Here is a 23,982-nt window from a genome sequence, read left to right as displayed (position 1 = left end):
TTCCCCTTCTATCAAAGAACAAACTCTTCCATGTCAGCATGTTCCCTCAGCCATCGTGTTGCTGTTTTCCCAGGGTGAAATGCCTGTGGAGGCTGCAGCCTTAAAAAAAACCGGGAAGTACTTCCAGGCTTCATGTTGCATGAAACAAAACTATCAATTGCCCATTTCTGTTCAGGTGGGCTTTGGTAGTTGTTGTTTTTTTTAAAAAAACCTATAATGCTGTGGAATGAGATCAAAGATATCCCCAAAGAGAGCAAAAAGTCACTGCAAGACAGAGGAGAAAGAAAAAGCCAAAATGGATGTCAGAAGAAATTTTGAAAATTGCATTTAGAGTGTCCAGAAGCCAAAACAAAGGGTAGAGATGCTGATGTGAAAGACCTGAACAGAAGATTTCAAAGGGCAGCTGGAGAAGACAAAGCAAAGTATCAGAGTCAGAGAATAAAAAAGGAAGAAGTTCCTTAGCATTTCTCAAGCGGAAAGAACTGAAAACCAAATTCAAGCCTCGCGTTGCAATACTGAAAAGATGCCATGGGCACAATCTTGAATGATCCTGGAAGCATCAAAAGAAAATGGAAGGAATACACATAATCACTGTTATCAAAAAGAAGTGATTGACACGGAAAAATTTCAGGAAGCACCATATGAACAAGAGCTAATGGTAACAAAGGAAGAAATTCAAGCTGCATTGAAGACACCGGCAAAAAGAAAGACTCGAAGACTGCTGCACTGGGAACATCTGCTATCAAGGACTGTTCCAAAGTACAAAAGAGCAAGGCTATCAGCTTAAAGACTATGGTCCCCCTGATCCAAGCCTAGATATTTTTCATTTGTATGCATATCAAAGTGAATCAATGAATAAAGATAAAGAACAGATGTCTTTGAACTGTGGTATTGGAGAAGAATAAATATTCCATGGATGGCCAAAAAAAGCAAACCTGTCTTGGAGGATGTGTAATCACAGTGCTCCTTGAAGGCAAGGATGGGCAAACTTTGTCTCACATACTTTGGGCATTTTATCAGGAGATGCCGGTTCTTGGAAAAAAACATATCATACTGGGAAAGGTATATAGTTAGAGAGAGGGGGCCCTCAGCAAGAGTGGTTGACACAGTGACTCCAGCAATGGCCGGGACTAGAAAAGGCTGCAATTCAGTATCATTCAGAAAAAGCCTTTGCTTTGGTGGCTTTCTTAAAGGACTTCTTCTTACACCATTTGGAGATGGTGCAGCTGAGTTGTTTGGTTTTTTAAAGTGATAATGAAGTCATCATGTTGAGTTGGTTTCATAACAAAAGCAATGGAGGAACCACTTGTATCAGCTTTGTAGGGTGCGAGACAAGGGTTTCACATAGTTCTTGGAGGGGCTCACCCCTTCACCCAAGGCCACTGAGTTGTGATGCCTCACGCAGCTGAGCAGTGACCCCAGGGCTGACCAGTGACCTATCATTCTTCTCCAAAGAGCCCTTTCTTCCGGACCACATTCAGAGTTTCCTTGGATGCCCTAGTCCACAGGGATTCACTCTACTAAACCAAAGGCCTTTCAAATCCACCAGGAGCTCCGCGGGAGAAAGGTGGGCAATCTCCTCCTGTGTCATCTGCTGCCTCTGAAAACCTACTGGAGGGTCAGCTTTGGGTCAGTTCCAGCTTGACAACAATGAGCGAGTGTGCTTGTGTATATCATAACCCAGCGTGGATGATATACAACATAAAACAGACTGCATACGCAACAAAACGTTAATAGCTGGATCTTCACAACGAAATGTGGATTCTCTTCATTATTTTCCAAATTTTCAACACTATACATGTGAAATATGGTCTTCAAAAGGCAGGAAATACCATTTTAATCAGACCAGAAGATCCTATCCGCCCCAGGAAGTGGTGCATGACTAATTAAGCTTTCTGCCTCAGTGTGGACTTTAGTCAGTCCCCAAAGGCCCTGCTCAGTGCCAACACACAACTACCTCTCACAGTCCCTTTTCCACGCCACATGAGGCCCAGATAAATCTTCTAAGAGGGGGCTGAGAGGGAATGAGGAAGAATGTTCAGAGTTGGAGAGGGCTATTTAAGGAGTGGGTGATGATGGGAATGCAAGATCCCAAACTGCCACTTGTCATTACCTGCTGTCAGAACCGACTCAGCCGACTCTCCAGCAAGTTTTCAGAGACTGTAAATCACACGGGGGAGACTGTTCATCTTTCTTCTGTGAAGCACCACCCAGGTCCTTAAGTTTGTTGTTGTTACAATGCTGTCAAGTCAGAACCGACTCCTGAGTGACATGTAAATTGCACGGGAGGAGACTGCCCATCTTTCTCCTTCAGTGAAGCTGGTGGACTCAAACTGCCTGCCTTTGGGTTGGCAGTGCTACTCCTTAACCACTAGGCCACCAGAGCTGCCTTGACAGCTACAAAGGACAAAAGGAAGGTTGTGCCAGTCATGAGAGCAACAAAAACAGCCTGGATCATGCTCTGGGCTCAAGAAGGACTACATGAAGAAGACACAGTTAACAGACACCCGAATAAATTTTCCACACTTGTTATCAAGTGCCTCCACATCAAGTGCGACCCATCATGATCCTATGAACAACAGATCTGAACCCTGTCCTGTTCTGGTCCATCTTCATAGACTTCTTAAGCACTAGAGCCCACTGCAGCAGCCACTGTGTCAATCCACTGGTCAAAGGTCTTCTCCTCCTTCGTCAACCCTCCACCCTTCCCGGCATCATGTCCCTCTCCAAGGAATAGCCCCCTCCTAGCAACACAATCAGACCCTCCCCAAGACATATTTGTTCTTTGGCAATGCATGGGATGTTCAGTGCTCTTCTCCAACACCACAGCTCAAAGGCTGTGTCATCCTTATTCACTGACCAGCTCTCAGATGCACAGCAAGTGACTGGAAAGATTACTGCCTGAGGCAGAGGCACCTTAGTCCTTAAACTGACATCATTCCTCTTCAACAATTTGAAGAGGTCACTAACTGCAGATTTTTCCGCACTTGAGAATAAAGTTATACAACTGATGGAGAATGTAAAGACAAATTAGGTATAAGTATTGCCAAACAGAAGTCCCTGGGTGATACAAATAGCCAATGCACTCAATTGTTAACCCAAAGGTTAAAGGTTCAAATCTACCCAGAAAAACTTTGGAGGAAGACTTGACTGTCTACTTCTGGAAAAGGCTTCACTGACAGTTCTTCAGTACACAGTTCTTCCATGACACACGCGGGGAGTCAGCATCAACTCGACAGTGACTGGTGTACCGCAGCACATGAAAGCACAACAAGGCAAAATAAAGGTCTATATTTAACTCCAGGAAAAACAGGGTTGTACAGGAAAGGAAAAGTAATCATGGGATATGACATAGCTCAGGTATCAATAGCATTTGAATACTCAAAAAGGAAAAAAAAAGTATACACTAACTACTGGCCTAATGAGGATGTGGATTTTACAGAAAGATTTGAAGAGAAAGACAGAACGAGAGAGTAAGCACATGTGGGTGTGAGAACCGGAGAGAGGAGGGATGAATGAGTGGCTGCACAGTGTAAGTGGGTTACTTAGTATGAATTTTCTAGCTATTGTCTTCATAACTCCCAGCACATGACTTGGGGGAGGGTTGTTATGTACGACTGAGTCAGAACCAACCCAAAGCTGACTCTCCAGCAGGTGTCAGAGCAAGTAAATCACGCAGGAGACTACCCATATTTTCCTGCAGGACAGCTGGTGGATCCAAGCCACATGCCTTTCACGACAGGGTAGAACTATGCAAATGTGAGGTATCTGTGGTCCATCAAGGGATGTGAGGGAGCTCCAGTGGTCTAGTGGGTAAGGAGATATGCTACCAACCCAAAGACATGCAGTTCAAATCCACCAGCTGCTCTGCAGGAGAAAGATGGGCAGTCTCCTCCCATGCAGTTTATAGTCTCTGAAAACTCGCTGGATGATCAGCTATGAGTTGGTTCCAACTCAACAGCCATGCATTGGGCTTTTAGTACTTATAACCTTCTAACTCATTATACAGTTTACTTATTTTATAGTCTAGTCTTCACACTTAGGTAGTTCAATGAGACAGGTCTTTATCTTCTTCTTTTTGGTATACCAGCATTTAGGAATTTATTATAAAGTCTGCCATATAATAGGGACTCCATATATATTTTTCATTCATGAATAAATGAGTATCAGGTAAGAAACAGTTTGGTTGGGATAGTGAAGAACATCGAAATGCCATATGACCCAGCTATTCCACTGCTAGGGATATACCTCAAGGAAAAGAGAACTGAGATATAAACAGGGATTAGTACATCTACAGATTTGTTCACAGCAGCATCACTCACAAGAACAAGAGAACGGAAACAGTCCAAATGTCCATCAACAAACAGCTGGATTGAGAGACTGTGGTACATTCACACAATGGAATACTATGCAGCACTCAGGAGCAATGATTTAACAGGGGAGAGGCTAGAGAGCATTATGCTGTGTGAACTAACTCAGGTGCATTAGGACAAATACTGCATAAGACCATTACTGTAAAAATAGAAGGATACTTGAGCAAGATGTGTATAAACGTCCAAAGAGGTAAGGGGAGAGGACAGGAGGGCTGTGGAGGGGAAATCCCTGGGATGACAGAGTTTGGTGGGTGGAGAAAGGGTGTCAAGGAATTAGGAAAGATCCAGTGGGGATCTGAAAAGACAGCATAGTAGTGGGCATAGATCAACGCCCATAGATGAAGAAAATACTTCTAGAAGGCACAATTATTTTTTAAAAAGTTCATTTTTATGCCATTAAATATAATGAATGACTGTATAAAAGACAATTTAAAAAAGGGGAGGGAAGTAATAGGAAATTGCAACCACTGAAAGAATATATCACATTATTTTACTAGAGAGAAAAAAAGGACAGAAGAGGGTCTCGAAAGAGAAGTTTATAAGACTATTACATTGCAGAAAATTCAGGCAAGATGAAGAGAAGCCAGTGGGCTTGGTGATGTGGTCACTGGCCACATTTGTTGGGACAATTTTATTAGAACAAGGTGCAGGGTTGGGCCACAGAGCCTTCAAGCTCAGGCTAAGGAGCAAAGGGGTTGTGGGGAACGTGAGAAAACAGCAAATACAGCCTGCTCTTCAGGGAGTAAATGAGAAAGGAGACAGATGAAGGGAGAAGGGAGAAAGAAAAACAAATGTAGGAGCAATAACAATAACAGCAACATCACCGGTCACGTTCATTACTAAGTAACACATCAAGTACTCTTCAGGAGGGTTTACAACATGAACTCAGGCAATCTTCACCAAGAGCCCAGGAAGCACGTGGCATTACTATTCCCACTTTAGAGAGAAAGATAATGATGGACAGAGGGTGAGGTAACTGATTAAGTTACTTAAGGATTCACATCCAACGAGTCTGGCTTCAAAACAAAGTCATGGGCAAGCCCACTCTGCTTATAAACTGGGACAGAGTCATTAGAGTGAGACGTTGATGAGATGTCAAGCCTTAGAAAGGACTGGCACAGGAGCACCGGCAAATAGGTTTGTTTACGGTGACCGGGGCTCGTGTCCCAGTGAAACAGGACAGCAAGGACGGGCAATGCATGTGCCAGGGTAGAGTCCAAGGAATACTCACTGTCAGAGGCTCTGATTTTAATGGCGTGCATCGTGAGTGAGCTGAGCAGGGCTTGACATGAGAAGTGGTGTCATCAGCACTAAAACTTGAACAGAAATGGGTTAGGTAAACAGGAGGGGCAGTCACTGACCGCTCAGGCCTGTGGGCAGGAAGTCCCAGGCATACGGTGAAGCTGGGTAGTGGTCTGATACACTTCTGGGGCTGCTCAGATCTTAGGCACAGGCACCATGACCATGGCTGGTGGAGTTGGTGGAGCAGTAGGAAGGGGCCCTGGGGATTCGTAGAGCTGGGAGGAGTGGGGCTGACCTGGCAAGTCCGGAGGTCCCCAAGGCAGGATCCATACCCTGTACTGCGACGAGGACCGGCAGTCAGAGCCTCCCTCTACTGCGGGCAGCTGAGGGCTATGGGCAGAGGCCAAGGGCTTGGCCCCTGTGGTGAACACAGAGCCAATGAGGGGCTCCCAGGAGAAGCAGGGTAAAGCAAGGTGCAGCCACTGCCTGGAAGCTCAACATGAAGGACCGGCAGTGAGTGGGGAGAAGGGGGCTTGAGGGACACCTCGGTGAATCTGGCCACTTGGCTCACGGGGCGAAACGGGTATGTGCAAGCAACTCAGAAGAAAGGAGCAGGGGACCCAGGGCCCTGGGAATGGAGGTGCTAGGAGAGACCTCCCTGAGGAGCAAAGTCTAAGAGCTAAGTCAGGGACGCTGAGTGGACACAGGGTCCTTGCTCAAGGTGGTTACAAGTAGTTCTCAAAGCAAAAGTCAAGAGCCTAAATAAAGGATTAACTGGGTAATTGTTCCAATTTGAGGAATCAGGAAGATTACATCTAAATCTATGGGATTTGAAATTATTGTAAATTTCGTAAATCTCATTTTAATGGGTTTCCATTTCCTTTATTAAATTTTCATACAGAGACTGAAGGTTTGATAGAAGTATGAATTTATTGACATCAATTTCCTTAAGCTATTATTCTAACACAGGGGGACTGAAGAGCTGAAGACAATGATAATAAACCCACAAGATCTGAAAATCCACAAAACCCACCTTCTCCCTCTCAGAGAGGGGGAGAGAGAGAGAGGAGGAGGAGGAAGTTCTTGAAAATAATCTGAAGACTGCTTTCAATTACAGCAGGGAGGAATGACAATTCGACAATGCAAGCCTTTTATCTGAAACATCGTCCATACATACCAAATTCATTACCATATAATTGAGTTTTGAAAATATACAAAAATCTCTGTTGTTCTTACACACCGAAATGAAACCCTAATTTTAAAAAGTGCACAGTAAAAACAGCTCAAGGAAACCTACAATATGCATGGTATGTATACTGTTTTCCACTTGACTGTCCACATCGAAGTCTAGATTTGCTCACACAACCTGTCAAGGTTTTGAAGCCACGGACCATACTGACCAGTGCACCAGGCCCACCACCCGCAGCCTCCCGCAGGCCGAGGCCGGCCGGGCCACGGAGTCTCAGCCGGCGGCTGCAGCAGCTCTGAGAACGGTCACCAATCAGCCATTTGCAAGCTATCGGCTCTTGCTCTTCTTGGAATTTCCCTGTGCAGAGAGAAATGCCAACAATGAGAACACAAACTTCCAGAAAAAGAGCTGTCATCATTTATAAATTAAGCTGTCCAGAAAACGTATTTCACTTCTATGTGGGAGGAAGAGCTGATAAAACTTGGCTGGCTGGTGTTTCTCCCATTATCACAGGACAAAGCGGTGTTTTAAATCTCCCATGGCATAATCCCCCAGGCCCGACCCTCCTGGGTGCTGAGGGTAGGTGATAAAGAAAATAAAACTATTGTCACAGATTTATCAAAACAACTTCATTAATTTTGTTCCCAAGGGGGTTTAAGACATCAAGAAGTTGAAGAAGAAACTTTTAGCTCAAATGTGTGTCTCTGTTGTTTAATAAACACCTTCCAAGGCTGTTCTGGTGGACATCACTCATATGTTCCGTGTTATACCAGTCACTCCGTGGGGGGGGGGGGGCTGCTTCTCCTGGAAGGGCGCACAGCCTTGGAAACCAGCGGGGGGTCGCTGACCTGACAAGAGGTTTGGGTTTTGGTTCAAGGTCTTAATTCAATCCAATTCCCTCACCTTTGTAGAACTGGACTTTCCAGCTTTGCTGGAGAAGTTCACTTCTGAGAAAAGCATTCTAAGCCAATGTCTCCACTTCACAATCAGGGAGGAGCACAGTTTCTTTATGTTAACTGCGATGTGCTTGCAGAGACAAACATGAACAGCAACACAACACAAATGAGAGGCTCAGGATGTTTACGTGGTATCCAGCAGAGACACTGCCAGCTCAGGCATGTTACGCTGTGCCGTCAGGAGACTGAGACTCACGGTGACCGTGTGAACAACGGCTCTGAGCTCTGCTCTCTCCTGAGCCATTTTCACCCTATTGCCACAGTCACAGGGTCAATCCATCTCTTCCAGGGTGTTCCTGTTCTGCGCTGACCAATCCTTCCAAAATTCTGTCCTTCTCCAAGGACTAGTCCCTTCCGGCAACATGCACGAGGCACGTCAAATCGGAACCGACTCAGAGCTGACCCTCCCCTGGATTTCGGAGGCTGTAAGTCATGTGGGAGGAGAGCGCTCATCTTTCCTCCCTTGGAGCTGCTGGTGGATTCGAACCCCCATCGAGGTGTGACCTCTGGGTCTGCAGCACATCTCCTTGCTGACTATAACACGAGAGCATGCTCACTCCACGAGGGTGGATATGCCAAAAAGCAGCACGGTCCCAAATTCCTGCACGGTATCCAGTTCCTCGAGGTCAAATTTTTAGCTTAAAGCTTTGTTTTTGATACGAAGACAAACACAATTACAGACCATCTTTTCCCAGCATTTCTCATCTCTGAAGAAGCAGTGTGGCACTGGGCGGGGCTGTCAACCAAACAATGAACTGCTGGAACCCACTGGCCACGTCAGCATTAACTCTGACGACGCACTGAGTTGGGGGTTAAAGCTCCTAAACTTTTGCTCCTGAAATATAAGATCTTATGATCAGATTCCAAAACCTCGAGCCCTGGTGGCTTAGTGTATAATGTATGCAGGCTGCTAACCGAAAAGCCAGCTGTTTAGACCCCGCGTCACACTGCAGAGGACGGACGGTCTAAGCCTGTGTCGGGCCCACTCCTCGGGGACCCCCCTGCCCTCACGCACCTTGCCGGACATCTTCAGGGTGTCGATCTCCTCTCTCTGCTTGGACAGCGTCTCGTTCATGCTGCACAGGTGGTCGCTCATCATGCTCAGCTGATCCTCGTAACTCCGCTTGGTCGTGGTCAGCTCGTCCTGGGTCACAAGGGGAGGGGGGAGGAGGGAGCACAGAGACACGCTGAAGCACCACTACTCACACCATTCCGAAAGGTTTTTATTTCTTTAAAAAAAAATAAGTAAGAATTTGGAAATGTTTATCAGGATCACCTATGTCATCACCTATGAGAGGTTAAGGTACAGGCTTAATAAGGGAACAAACTAAAAGAAAGGGGGCAAATGCTTTTCTCTGCCTTCAAAATACGTCCTAAATGTCTTTGCAGAAACCTAAGGGCTTCTTTTTGGATTCCATATACAACTGTCATAAAAAAATGAGCATACTGGTCATCCTTCTAGATCTCCTCGTATCTTCCTGGACTGCAGGTGATGGGAGGAAGTCTTTCTCTGGCCCCTTCATTCCGAAATCCCACTCCTCAGTGGTCCAACACACTGCAGACCCTCCGCAGGCAGAGAAGTCCCATCGCCTCTGCTCTCTCAGTCCCCTAAGATTCTCCCAGACAATTCTAGACAGTAATGTGAAATGAGGAGAAAGTGGGTGCTACCGGGTGGCTATGATTCTTCTTCGCAGGGCATCTTTGTTACTTAGTGCTCCTGTGACAGAAATATCACAAAAGGGTGCTTCTGACAAACAGAAATGTAGCAATTCAGTTCAGGAAGCCAACTTCACTCAGGTGGCCAATCAGGGGAGGTCTCGTACTGGTGTCGGCCCTGGGCGAAGGCCCTTGACTCTGCTGACCTTCTGCGCCTGGGCAATCGCCACGTGTCCTGGCATCTCTTGACCCACGTGGACTTCATCTCATAGCTCAGAAGCTATTAGCTCAACTGTTCCTATGGTCAACTTCTGTCACAGTATTTCCTATATTAGGTATTTTTACATACTTGCTTTTTAGATGCCTCTAAAGTATCTTATCCTTGGATTTATGGTGCATGGTTTATAGAACCATCCTACAGAAATGGTTTTCTTCCAGCGTGAAATGGTGCGGTTGTTTTCACATTATTTGACTTTGTTGTTAGGTGCCGTTGAGTCAATTATGACTCCTAGTGACCCTGTGAACAGCAGATCTGCACCTTGCCTGATCCTGTACCGTCCTCATCTTCTCTGTCACAGGTGGCCTGCATGGTATGCTGTTCTTTCTGTCTGTCTGTACATCATTGTGTGGTTGTGCGTGTATGTGGTTGTGTCAAAGATTAAGCCCACTACAGAACTCCTGTGGCATTGCTGACTTGGCATCTTACTTATGTAGAGACTGATCACCTGGAACCTCATGGGCGGGCTACCAAAGGGAACACAGATGGATGCCAACGGGCTACGAATGCCTGATTTGCTGAAAACTTCCACTTGCCCTTTAAACTGCTGCTGTCAAGGTTGATAATAAATGAAGACTAGACCAGAAATAGTACAATTAGGTAGATTATAGGGCAAGCAAAAGCTGTTTATTTAATCTCTTTTATATTTCAGAAGTGAGTGACCTGACACATGAGCTCTATACTAATCCTGCCACATTAACATAACAAAGACAATTCATACTCAAACAGGATTATATACTTACACACACTGAGGCCAGGATTTACAACACATGTGTTTGGGGGATTTTATTTTGTTTCCTTTAAGTTGAGATAATCCATACTGAAGGCTGTAGTCTTTGATCTTCTATAGCAAGTGCTTTAAGTGTTTTTCACTTTCTACAAGCAAGACCATGTCATCTGCATAGCACAGGTTGTGGATAAGTTTTCAACTGCAGGCACAGGCAAAAAATAAGCCCCCAGAAATTGAAAGAAAACTAACTGAGGTATGTCGATAGTTGTAGACAGGCTTCAAGCCTTTTGTTCATAGGGTCGCTAGGAGTCATGCTCAACTTGAAGGCAATCAATAATAACAACAAACAAACACATACAGCTCTGGATGTGTTCACCAGTCTCTGCCAATAACACAGAAGACCACCACCTGGCCAATGACTGTAAGAGATGCCTACCTGTTCCCATTTCCAGACAAGGTAGTCCAACCAAGTGTGGAAGTTACCAAACAATATCACATGCAAGTACAACCTTGTTGAAGAGTATTAAATACATCGGCAGGGAACTGCTAGAACTTCAACTTGCATTCAGAAGAGGCTGGTGGCAAAAGGCTAGGTAGCATCGTTGATGTCGGGTGGGTCTTAGTTGAAAGCAGAAAATACCAGAAAGATGTTTACTTGTGTTTTATTTATTATGCAAAGGCATTTGAATTTGTGGATCATAACAAATTATGACTAACATTGACAAGAATAGTAATCCCAGAACACTTAATTGTGCTTATATAAAACCTGCTACACAAGACCAAGAAGATGTAGTGAGAATAGAGCAAGGGAACACAGCATGGTCTAAAATCAAGAAAGGTGGTGTCAGGGCTGGTATCCTTCCTCCACACCTATTCAATCTGCATACTGAGCAAATCATTCAAGAAGCTGGACTTTATGAAGAAGAATGTGGCATCAGGACTGAAGGAAGACTCATCAATAAGTGACTCTTGTCTTCCATCCATCTTCTTTTGATAAATCCTGGATTATTCAGTATCTTACTCACAGAATCCTTCAATACTGCATCTTGAGGCTTAAATTTGTTCTTTAGTTCAAAAAATGCCTGCTGTGATCCTCCCTTGCAGTTTTCTAACTTCAGCTCTTTGCTTTTTGGGCTGCCCTTTGAAATCTTCTGTTCCACTCTCTACTTCTTCCCTTTGCTTTGGCTTCTTCACATTCTAGTACCACTTTCTGGGTCTCTCTGACATTCATTTCAGTCTTTCCTGTCTTTGTAATGATCTTTTGTTTTCCTCATGAATAATATCCATAACGTCAACCCACAACCTGTCTGGATGGATCCACAATCAACACCCCTGGTAGCAATAGTCAAGACAGCAAAAGAAGTGTTACAGTGGCCAAATGTGCTGTCAAGGGCTTCTGCAAAGTGCTAAAGCGCAAGGATATCAGTTTAAAGACTAAGGTGCACCTGATCCAAGCCACAATATTTTCAATTGTTTCTTATGCATCTGAAAGTTGGACAATGAATAAGCAAGACTGAAGAAGAATTGATGGTTTTGAATTGTAGCATTGGAGAAAAGTTCTGAATATTTCATGGACTGCCATAAGAACAAAAGGAAGGATGTGAAATTTCGCCCAATACACGTTGGGCATGTTGTCAAAAGGTGCCAGTCCTTGGAAAAGGACATCATTCTGAGAAAGGTACAAGGGCAGCAGTAGAGAGAAAGACCCTCAATGAAAGGGACTGACTGACGATGTCTGTAATAATGGGCTCACACATGCTGGAGACTGTGAGGATGGAGCAGAACAGGGGTGGGGCCTGTGGGTCACGATGAATAGTGCTTAACTCAACAACTACCAACAATGTCTGGGGGACATAATTCAACCCATAACACCCAGGACATTTCTGTTTAACGAGCACTTCTTGAAAGAGTTTCAAAAGACAGACTTGGCAATCGGCTTCTTTCCTAAACCAGGACAGAGCAATTTTACTCTACACACATGGATCTGCCATGATTCAGAATCGAGTTGAAAACAACTAAGAACAACCAGCTTTTAGGCGAGGTCAGTTGTATAAAGATGGAAACAAACAGGAGAGAGTAATATGTGCAGAATAATCATAGAGTGCTTCATAACAGGCAGTTCAGGAAAGAGGAGGATAAGGAAGGGTTAAGGGAAAATGAGCATTATTGAAGAAAACTGAGTGGACCATGGATTGCTAAGAAAACAAACAGATTCATCCTAGAGAGGGTTAAACCAGGCTGCTCCTTGGAGGCAAGGATTCTGAAGCTTCATCTGACATACTCTGGACATGATGTAAGAAGGGACCAGTCCTTGGAGAGGGATGTCATGCTTAGGAGGGTGGAGGGACAGCACAGGAGAGGGAGACCCTCTATGAGGTGGATTGATTCAGTGACTGGGGTAATCGGGATGGGTGTGTTGGAGATAGTGAGATTGGCACAGGACAGAGCAGAGTTTAAGGCTGTTTTACACAGGGTCGCTATGAGTCGCAATCAACCTTACGGCACATAACAACTTAACAACAACCTATAAAACTATACAAAAGTGATCACCAAGTCAGAGAAGCAAACAATGCAACCAGTTTCTGCCTGATACAAGAAAGACAGTAATTTACACTGAGTCAAAAATAAAGTAGTTAGGGAAAAAACCATGTCGAGAGGGATAGTCTTATTTCATTGAACTATCTTAGCGTGGAGAACAGAAGATAAACAAATAAGTAAAATACATAATAAATAAAATTAGTTTTTAGTTTACAAAGTAAAATAAGATACTTATTTTATAAAAATAAGTAAAATCTAAATCACCTATGGGCTGGTTCAGACTTACTGGAAACAACAGAGGTGGAGTGGCACTACTTTGCAAATGAAAGTCTGGCTTTGCTGGCCAAGTATCTTCAGTAAAAACATACCCTGATGTGGCTTAGGTGACAACCCTCGGGAAGTTACCTGGAGTCTGCTAATGTTCTGGCTGGCCAGCTTCATCTCTTCTGTCAATGCCTCTTTAGACTTTTCGGCCAGGGCCAGCCTTTTAGAGAGCGCTCGGCACTGTGAACAAAGAAAACATTCCATCGCTCAGGAAGGATTTCCTAAAGACAACTTTAAATACTCCAATAAAATGCAGATGTGATCAAAAACATCATTAATACCATCACCCACTGCAGCTGAATTGGTTTCAACCCCTAGGATCTTCCATCAGGTTTCTGATCTATTAATCCGTCCAGGAGACAGTCTGACATTCTCCCACAGAGCAGTTGGCTGATTCAAACTAACAACCTTTCTGCTCACAGTCTGACACATTATGCCCTCCATTATCAAGGTCCTTTCATTATTATCAAACACAAGTGAAATTTTGCTGAAGATACTTCAAAAACAGTTGTGGCAGTACATTGACAAGAGGAATATCAGCGCTGATGTCAGATGGATTCTGGTTGAAAGCAGATTGCATAATAATGTTTCCAGGTTTTATTGACTATGCAAAGGCATCCGTGTGGATCTGAACTAATTATAGACAACCCTGTAAAGAATGGGAACTGTCAAACTTTTAATTTTGTTCATATGATACATAGACCAAGTGGGAGATGTCCCAACACAAGAGGATATTTTGTAGTTTAAAATCAGGAAAGGTTTATTTCAGGGTTGTACTGCTTTACCACACTTATTCAAACTATATCTTGAGCAAATAATCTGATATTGATATGAAGAAGAATATGGCATCAGGACTGTAGGAAGACTCACTGACAACTCAGAATATGCAAATGTACAGCTTTGCTTGCTCAACCAAGGAGACCTGAAGTAGGTGCTGGAGAAGCTCAAAGACTAAAAGTCCTCAACATGGATTACACATCAACATAAAGAAAATAAACTCCTCACAACTAGATCAATCAGCCGCATAATGATAGACACTGAAAACACTGAGTTCAACCAAGTCAAGAAACAAATGATGTACAACATTGGGCAAATCTACTACGAAAGACCTCTGTACAGTGTTAAAAAGCAAAAAGCATTAATCTTGAGAACAAAGGCAAGTAATTTTTCCAGGATTTTCAATGGCTCATAGTTATGTAAAAGCTGGACAATGAGTAACGTAGAAGGAAAGAGAATGGGCTCTTTAAATTATGGTGTTGATACACCAGAAACTGCTAGAAGAATGAAGCAATCTCTCTTGGAAGAAGTACAGCTGATCAGAGGGGTGAGACCTCATCCTGTGTATGCTGGGCCTGTCATCAGATGGGACCAGTTCCCGGAGAAGGACATCAGGTAAAGTAAAAGGTCAGTGAAAACAAGAGCAAACCTGAACAGGAGGGATGGAAAGAGAGGCTACAGACGGGCACAGACATGGATGGCAACAACTGTCAGGATGGCCCAGGACTGGGCGGCATCTTACCCTGTGCTACTCGTGGATGCTGTGTGTTGGAATTGACTTGAAGGCACCTGACAACAACTTTGAAGGAAGAGTCTTAAGAGACAATCCCTAAGCCAAAGGCCGCTCACTCATTCATTCCCTTCTGCTGAGTACTTGCACGCACCGTGTCACACAGCAGAACACATAGGAGACGTGATTCCCACACTTGTCATTTTAATGGGAAAGAAAAACAGTCTCCTGGTCCAGGCTCATCAAACGACTTTTCTGCTAGCTCTGGTCCAACGACCAGTGGTTCAAAGGACCTAAGATGTTCTTACTGTTATTCAGGATTCATTTTTACTGACATTGATTGAGAAAAGAAGTGGCTTATGTAATATGGATGTTCAAACCAATTTTTCTTGTGTTTTGGTCTCCTTGTTTGAGATGATCATATTACAGAAGCAACTCTCTAGTATATACTTTATCCACAAAGAGGGGAAATGGGGGCCAGGCTATACAGGTTCCAGCTCCTTTCTCTAGGGAAGTCTGCCAAACCTATACTGACCACAAACAGGGCGGATTATCAAGAGCAAGTGAGAAACAGTCTCGTTCAAGCTATTACTCAAAGAGGATGCACAATCGAAAGCATCTCTAAACTCTGTGCTTAGGCTACCAGGCCTGACAAGGAGCATCTGCAGACACACGTATATGCTGTGTCCACAGCTCAGGCTCACACTAACTCCCCCAGCAAAGCTGTACAAGGGCGGGGGTGGAGGGTGGTAGTCACCACTTCCTGTTTACAGAGAGGAAAAGCCAAGACAATTAAAACATTCCTGTAACACAACTGTGCTGAAGATATTTGCTAAGATAAACAAGACTCCTGAAAAGAAAACAGCCTCAAAAATTCCCTAGTTACTCATTTCATTCCTCACAAGAGAATTTGTGACAGGACAGCCAATAAAAATCCTCACCACTTGGACAACTGGTATTCACCATGAAGAAAGACTGAAGTTATCAACGATTTCATTTTACTTGGATCCACAATTAACACACATGGTAGCAGCAGCCAAGAAGTCAAGGGAAACCTGCTGTCAGAAGCCCCTCTCCTAAATGCTAAAGAGCAAGGATATTAGTTTAAAAACTAAGGTGGGCCTGATCCAAGCTATAGTCTTTTCAACTGCTTCCCATGCATCTCAAAGTTAGACAGTGAATAAGGCTTACAGAAGAATTACTGATGCCTTTAAGCTGTGGTGTTGGGGAAGAGTTACTGGCTATCCCATGGGTGGCCAAAAGAACAAACAAGTGTGTTTTTGAGGAAGTGCAGCCAGGGTGCTCCGGAGAGGCGAGGATGGGGAAGCTTCCTCTCACCTACTGCAGGTGCACTGTCAGGAGAGACCCATGTTTGGAAAAAGAATCCAGCCTGGAAAAGGGAGAGGGTCAGAGAGAGAGAGGAAAACCCTCCTCAAGATGGACTGACCGGTGACCGTAACCACGGGCTCTAGCCTGTCAGAGGTCATGAGGATGGTGCGGGACAGGACAAGGTTCAGGTCTGTTGTTCCCCGAGTCGCTATGAGTTGTACTCGAGATGACGGCATCTGACAAGGAGTCCACTAAATCAACCACCCCCATCAACCCTGTGTCAACCATGCTCCTCAGTGATCCTGAGAAAGGGGGAGAGAAACATGCAGGGCACAGTGAGCACACCGCGAGCCGTCCAGCTTGCTGTCCTCCGCCCTCCAACAAGTTCTGCCAATACTGATCAGTTTATCAAATATCGAGCCTGTGGTTGCCGCTGAGCAGCAGTGAGCTCCCATATCTAGTACTTCAGCAGCAAAAGACAGTGCCCAGTGAAGACCTTCACCATTTCCAGCAAATGCTCTCCTGTCAACCTTCCCGTCTCTTCAATTTAGAAGAAACACACAGGCAAGGGCCCAGTGCAGCTGTGCTCCTTCCTTTGTAAATGTCCTTAACAAATTTCAAGTCCTAATTCTCTGCCTGCCACCCACAGCTGACCTTTTAAAGGTATTCTTATATGCTGAATGCTGGTGTTATTATTATGTACCACTGAGTAAGAACCAACTCCTACTGACCTTCCAGGGGGATTTCAGAAGTCAAAAATCCCCCGGGAGGAGGCTGTCTATCTTCTTCCGCAGAGCACCCAGTGGATTTGAACTGTTTTTCTTTAGGTTTGGCAGCTCAACTCTTTACCCACAGGACCACCAGAGCTATGTGCAGTAATATGCATTTTGTCTTACTAGGTTCTTACTCTCTGCTATCTGTACTTCCTTCCTTTATTCTCAACTCCCCTCATGTAATGTTTAATGATTATGTGTGTTCTAGTTCTCTTACGGAAATGGATTATTTGGTCAGGGAGATAAAAATGTAACAAAACGTGAGACTGTACACTGTACATCCTGACAGAGCACACTGACATTTTTCATTTTGTCATTTCAGAATTTTCTATTTCTGTGTTATTGTCATCTAAAAATTTGGAGAACTGGGGGGGGACCTACATGTGGGCATACTATACTATAAAACTTGCCAATATGAATACTTGATCAAGTCTTAACTTACAAGTATCTATAACTTGTTAAACTAAAAACAAGTAGTCGTGAGAAATAATGCCCCAGAGCATATATGACCACAAGAAACTCTCAATTCTTTCTCAGTAACTTAGAAATGATGGATCAGTTCTTTATTCATTCAAATAAAGATCTGTGGCTGATAGAGACAACTCAACTCATTACTGCCTACTGAAACCAACTTATAGCTGACTCTTCAACAAGTTTTCAGAGGCTTAAATCACCCGGGAGGAGAATGCACATCCTTCTCCTGAGGTCACAAACCATGAGCCTTTGCGCTGGCAGCGTCAGCTCCTCTCCCCTAGGCAGGCTGTTGTGGAGAGACCAGTAAATACGGACTCTGACTAAATTCGTACAGACACCGACTGGCTCTGAGCTCTTTCCTAGAGAAAAGAGGAGAGCAGGGCGGTGACCTAGTTCCTAAGAGGGTTAGGAAGGATCCAGAAACCTAATTCCCTCTTCACTCACCTCAGCATAGAAGTGCACGGACTTACTGTCGGCCAGCTGCAGCTGAGAGGTGAGCTCCACTATCCGCGCCATGTAGTGGTTTTTAATTAAGTCTTCACGAGACTCCACGTCTGGGACCTGCAGGGAGCACAGAGACAGGCATAAATGCTGGGGAGGTGAGGCAGATCAGTCATCACCTCGTTCATTTATACATGATCTAAGAACCCGACAGAGTGTCCTAGCGTGCCCTTGGATAAATGCCACATCAGGCAGTGAAACGTATACGCTAGTTCCTTCCACGCAGCACTCAGACTGCAGCTGGGCAGCCTGCCGGCACCATGCTCCTTCCTCCAGCTTTCTCAGCCACAAATCTCACTAAAAATCCCCGTCTGCCTTACTCGTATGTCCACCTCTAACTACAAGAGAGAAGGACAAAGGTGGCCATTGTCTGCAACTCCTCAAACCTCACCATTCTTTTCTCTTTCCCCAAAGAATCTGAAGAGCTCTCTAACAACAATTCCTCAACTATACGTGAAATTCTTCCTATACTGCAGAGTCTGTGGCCCTCTAACTGGACAATAACTATCAGCAACTTGAGCAAAGATACACTGTTGAGTTTAATTTTAAAATATGGGCAGCAGTTGAAGCCTAAGTTATAAGACCAGTACAAAAATCAACTAATTTTCCAAACTACTTGAACCAAATTTTTCAGCTTACTATGCAGAATGGTAAGCTGGATGATTTCAGGGTTGTTTTAAGGGCTATGTCTAAAATGCCACTTCATATTTTGAAATAATGACACCTATCTGACAAGCCAAATCTTACTTGAGGCCTGAAAGGAGCGAATAAGGATTCTTTACGGAGCCCCGACGGCCTGTTTCTCCGACCTGCCCACTGCACTGAGGCTGGGGGCTGGGGGACTAGGGGTTAAGGGGCCAGAGGGCAGGGGCAATGAGGCCAGCACTGCCCTCAACCTCCCGCAGCATTCCAGTGAGCCAGCAGCCACGCTCTCGCAACTCCTGGTCAAACTGCCAAGCCAAGCCATTCACCACGGCAATGACAAAAACAGGGTAATCATTTGCCGTATTTTCAGTGATAGTTAAAATGGTATCAAAAAGAAAAGGGACAAAAAGTCCATCATCATTGGTGAAGAAGATACAGGCTTTCTATTTTTAAGAACTTTCAGGAAACATCCATTTACTTTCCTGTGAGTTTGTCAACACACACACTTCCAGATATTTACTAACGTACAACATGCTGAAAGAATCCATTACCTCACTGTCAGATGTCCTGGTTAAAACGCCAATCTAGAACAGAAGAGAAAAGATTTTTAAAACTCACCATTTGTATTTCAAGAACAATTATTTTACTGTCAATACTCAGCAAATAATTAATCTTCGTTTTCTCAGTTCATATTAAGCTTTAAAGTGCACTGGGACCAGAGTCCCTCATGGCCACCTGCCGATTTAGAGAGCTGCAGAGAGGACGGAGCCAGGGAAGTGTCACCACCCCAAGGCCATAAGGAATGGTCATCATCAGGAGACACAGCTAAACACTCACTGGATATTTTTCCTGGTTGGGCTTCCAACCTCTCATCTGGGAAGAGAGAAAGAACTGATCGCTCTTGACCCCACTGTTATGTCTATACCTGTGTGCTAAGCAGTAACTGAGAAGGAGTATTCTAGAGGATTTTGGTGATAGTGCAATCATGGGAAGGGCTGATGTGACTGACAGGTTCACAAAACCAACAGAAATATCCAAAACAAAAGGGAGCTCTGGTGGCTTAATGGTAAGAATCTACACTGTGATCCCAAAGGCTCACGGTTCAAATCCACCAGCCGCTCTGCGGGAGAAGGATAGGCGATTAACTGTCCCATCCGATTAACTGTCTCTGAAAACACATGGGATGATCAGTTCTGACTCGATAGTACATAACAACAACAACCATGCAAAAACAAGAGCAAGAGGAAGAATAAGCAGTAATGGGTGTATCAATAGTCCAAATTCCAATAGTCACTAAATTCTAAATATAGAGAAAACATTTCTAGTAATACTCTGATTGAAAATTTAGAAGAACTACATCTTGGAGATAGATAGATAGATAGATAGATAGATAGATAGATAGATAGATAGATAGATAGATAGATAAAGATAGATACATAGATAGATAAAGATAGGTATACAGATAAACTACCATGATCATCAGAAGTCATATTTTCTGATTTAAATGAGTGAAAATGTAATTTTAAATATACTAAATTGTTGGCAAAAGTTTTCCAGCTTGCTCTTGTAGGGAAAGATGCATAAAACAGGCATGACTGGCCTCCCTTCCATATTTCCTTTCAAGGAAGGAGGTCTGTCCCCTTAAGGATGTAATTTTCTAATAAATCTACCTTTACTATTTTACCCTAAAAAAAAAAACCAACCCAAAACCTAAACCAAAAAAAATATCAGCACGATTACTGGATTCAAGTTCTTGTTCAAGGTGGAAAGGCATGTGCTTGGGCATAAAGACTTAAGGAAACCACGGGAAATGCAGTTTCACTGGATCCTGTTAATCAGAACCGACCGCAGAGGGGTGGTTTTCACAGATTCTAAAGAATGTCCTCAGGAGTACCCCTGCAAGCGCGAACAGCGTGCCAGCAGAATGTGCTAACAAAGGCCATGCCCACCCAGCTATGAAGGGTCTTTTATACATTTTGTAGACAGCAGCTATAATTTTCTACTCACCGGATCCTGAATAGCAATTACTCTTTCTACTTCAGTTAAGAACAGCTTACAGTAAAACACCAATCTTTTAACTTCATATACTTAAATGTGACTGAACTTGGCAAACGCAAATAGCCAGGAGGCAGAGGTGTATCTAGCTTTTCTCCCTGCAGGGCCCCGCACCCCAAGTGTTGGTTTGAATGGGATAGAACACACAGCCCCTCAAATGAATGCTATCATATATAGCTTTCTTATTCAAGGAAGTGTTTCAAAACCTATGACGTCAACATTTTCTCATATATTGCCAATGAGAAGCTAACCTGATAAAAATCCTAATTTTGCAATAAAGATCAAGGAGTCTAAAAATATTTACATCTTTTGACCAATAATTCCAACCCAAGAATATCTCCTAAGGAAATAATCTGAAATGTTATGTATACAAATGAAAAGTTACCTAAAATATGAAAAATTAAAATCAATGCTCGACTATAGATAAACTTTGTCCATATGGAACCAATAAGTTTATATGGTGTTCCTAACAACAAGATCAGGGAGCCCTGGCAGTCCAGTGGAGAGAGCTGCACTGCTAACCCAAAGGCAGTCAGTTCGAATCCACCAGCTGCTCTGCTGGAAAAAGATGGGCAGTCTCCTCCCCGGTGACTTACTGCCTTTAAAAACCCACTGGTGGTCAACTAGAAGTCATTCCTGACTCCACCGTATGTAACAACAACAACAGGATCAACGCTTATATTATGCTAAAGCCATTTGAAATGTTATAATATACAATTTCAAACTCAATCATGTTAAACATTTTGCAGACAAAAAAAGATTTAAGTTATGAATGGATATCTAGGAAAATCAGATCAATTCCTCCTTTTACTTATCTTTATTTTTAAATTCTCTTAAAACAATGAATTCTTCTTACTTGAAATATATAGTAATGCTTTTTAACTCTAGTTAATAAAAAATTATGTGTATCATTGTCTCTGCTTTTTCTTTCTTTAAAATTTATTTTATATTGCTTTGCATAAAAATTAATATACATGGTGTTTCATTCCTATACACTGTGTTTTTCACACATTTCTTCTTTCCATTGTTTCATATGATCATTCCCATACATTGTGTTTTACAAAATTAATCACCATTAATCTATTCCCACTATTACCTCATCTTTTCAAGTGCCTACTGGATTTTTCCCAATTCCTTCACCCCTCCTCCCTCGCTTTTTCTTTCTTAATGTCAATGGTGTTCAAATTATAGCACTAGCTAGTTAAATAAGAATAATAAGCTTTCAACCTTTGAACTGTTAAAAGAATAGAATTGAAGTAAGTATCTTCTACAGGAAGTCAGTAGTTTAGGCTCAATGAACTTTAAACTCAGCTGGAACTGATTCGTAGCTGACCCTCCTTTGGGTTTCAAAGGCTGTAAATTACATGGGAAGAGACTGCCCACCTTTGTCCCACAGCGTAGATGACGGATTTGAACCCAGAGACTCAGCCTTTGACTGAGCAGCACAACTCCCTACAGACTACGCCATACCTAATCTCCCAGTGATTTCAGAGATGTCTAGTAATCAGTTAACTTTAAAATGAGAACAGATGCTACCAATGCCCCAGGGAAGAAGTCAGAAAGACATTCACTCATCATACAGCCCAACACATAGTTCGCTTAAGGTTGAAATGCAGAAACATCAAGGAAGGCACAAAACGTCATCTCTTTTTTATCGCTAATGCCCGCTATGGGCAGGGCAGTGGGTGAGGGAACTTTGGGTCGTTTTTCTCAGGACTGTGCCATCTGCAGAAGGGGAGCTGTCTGGTGACGCTTTGCTTGGCCTGTCTTGGACGCCTGCTCGTTTTAAAAACCACTCACAACAACAACAATGTGCGGTTTGGATTCTGTTTCTACTGGACAGTACTGCTGCAGTGTCACTGGTGTTGATTCCTGCAGGGATTGGAACCCAGTCGGTCTTTATTTCTGGGTTCATCTCAGACCTGGCATGATGTCAGTGCTTAAAATAGTTTTGCTAAACAAATGAGCAAATGGATAAACTTTGACCTTAAAGGTACTTTTTTGAAATACTCTTATTTGAAAGAAATACATAGATGCTGAAGCAGAAAAAAAAAACAAAACCACAACACTCGCACATCATCTTGTATGTAGTGTCCTTCCTGTCCCTTCCGGGCCCCTGCTCTGTGTACCCACAGCACTCTGCACAGATGCCAAGCAAAGCCCTCATGCTGTTTAACTTCAAGGAACTAATGGAGCGTTAACACATTCCACCACACAGAGCAAAGAGAACCAACGAAGGAGACAGGCCTGGACAGCAAAGCCAGGCCTGGAGCAGCGGATCACAGAAAAACAGGACATTCCCGCTGATGGGCGTTACACTTCAGTCAGTCAAAGAGAAGGAAGGACAAACTGGGCAACGAAAGAATGCAGCTATTCAGGAGGTGGTGGTGGTTGTGAGGTGCTGTTGTGCTGACTCTGACTCACAGGGACCCTGTGAACAACAGATCTGAGCCCTGCCCTATCCTGCACCGTCGGTACCACCCCTAATATGCTCCAGGACGCTGTTACAGCAACTGGGCCATTTTGCTGAAGGTCTTCCTGACTTTTGCGGACCCTCCACCTTTCCCAGCAAGATGTCTTTTTCCAAAGACTGACCCCTGGTGACAAGAGGCTCAAAGTATGTGAGACAAATATCCAGGTGAAAGAAATTGCAGGGCCAAGGACCAAGCTCAACCCACCACTGCCCTTCTCATCCATGGCAGCTCGAATGACAGGACTGAAATGCTCCACAGGGTTTCCAGGCCTGTGAGTGTCAGCTCACAGCTGAAGCTAACTGCCACGCCTTTAGCATTCGGTGACTAGTGCGTTCACACTGCTGGCCTTTGAGTTAGCCACGTTCTTTAACATATCTCTCTCTCTCTCTCTCTCTCTCTCTCTCTCTCTCTCTCTCTCACACACACACACACACACACACACACACACACACACACACACACACACACACATATATCCCAGGGCTCCTGTGGTTGGAACATACAGTTATAACTTAGAGAATATTCTAGGACAAGGCTCAGAGGTGTTGTTCATAAGGTTGCTATGAGTCGTAGTTGACTTCACAGCACCTGACACCTCACACTGTGAGCATGGTGGTCCTTCAGTCAAAGCTTTCAGAAGTTGAGGTATTTTTTTGTTTTTACTTTTTTTGAACTAAATTCTTCATTTTTTCCTTATCTACATGTTGTGATAAAAATTTTCAAACATAAAAAAAAAATTTCAAACATATAAAAACATGGGTGGGAGAACCTGATGCCTTTGAGCTGTGGTGCTGAAGAAGAGTGTTGAATATACCACGGACTGCTAGAAGAACAAACAGGTTTGTCCTAGAGAGGGTGAGACCTGGCTGCTCCTTGGAGTCAAGGATTGTGAGGTTTTGCTTGACATATTTGGGGCACATTTCAAGGAAGGACTAGTCC

At 43.7% G+C, this 23,982-nt stretch overlaps 1 protein-coding gene across 2 annotated transcripts in view; it reads right to left on the bottom strand.

Moving 5' to 3' along the window:
- Positions 1–7,092: 7,092 nt before the first annotated feature.
- PPP1R21 (protein phosphatase 1, regulatory subunit 21) overlaps positions 7,093–23,982 on the bottom strand; it is an 86,212-nt gene continuing 69,322 nt past the window's right edge. The window contains exons 18-22 of one of the 2 annotated variants that reach the window (XM_006880907.1): positions 19,066–19,098; positions 17,813–17,929; positions 13,367–13,465; positions 8,776–8,904; positions 7,093–7,161 (exon numbers count right to left, since the gene is read on the bottom strand). In XM_006880907.1, the coding sequence (XP_006880969.1) occupies positions 7,132–7,161; positions 8,776–8,904; positions 13,367–13,465; positions 17,813–17,929; positions 19,066–19,098 (408 nt within the window). In that variant the 3' untranslated portion in view covers positions 7,093–7,131. The remainder of the gene's footprint in view (positions 7,162–8,775; positions 8,905–13,366; positions 13,466–17,812; positions 17,930–19,065; positions 19,099–23,982) is intronic. The other variant, XM_006880908.1, reaches the window with a different exon arrangement.

Source organism: Elephantulus edwardii, unplaced genomic scaffold (assembly GCF_000299155.1).
Source record: "Elephantulus edwardii isolate Elephantulus edwardi_28Jun2011 unplaced genomic scaffold, EleEdw1.0 scaffold00011, whole genome shotgun sequence".
Lineage (NCBI taxonomy): Eukaryota > Metazoa > Chordata > Mammalia > Macroscelidea > Macroscelididae > Elephantulus > Elephantulus edwardii.
The sequence above is the reverse complement of the archived record's forward strand: the minus strand, read 5'-3'. Positions and strand labels throughout refer to the sequence as shown.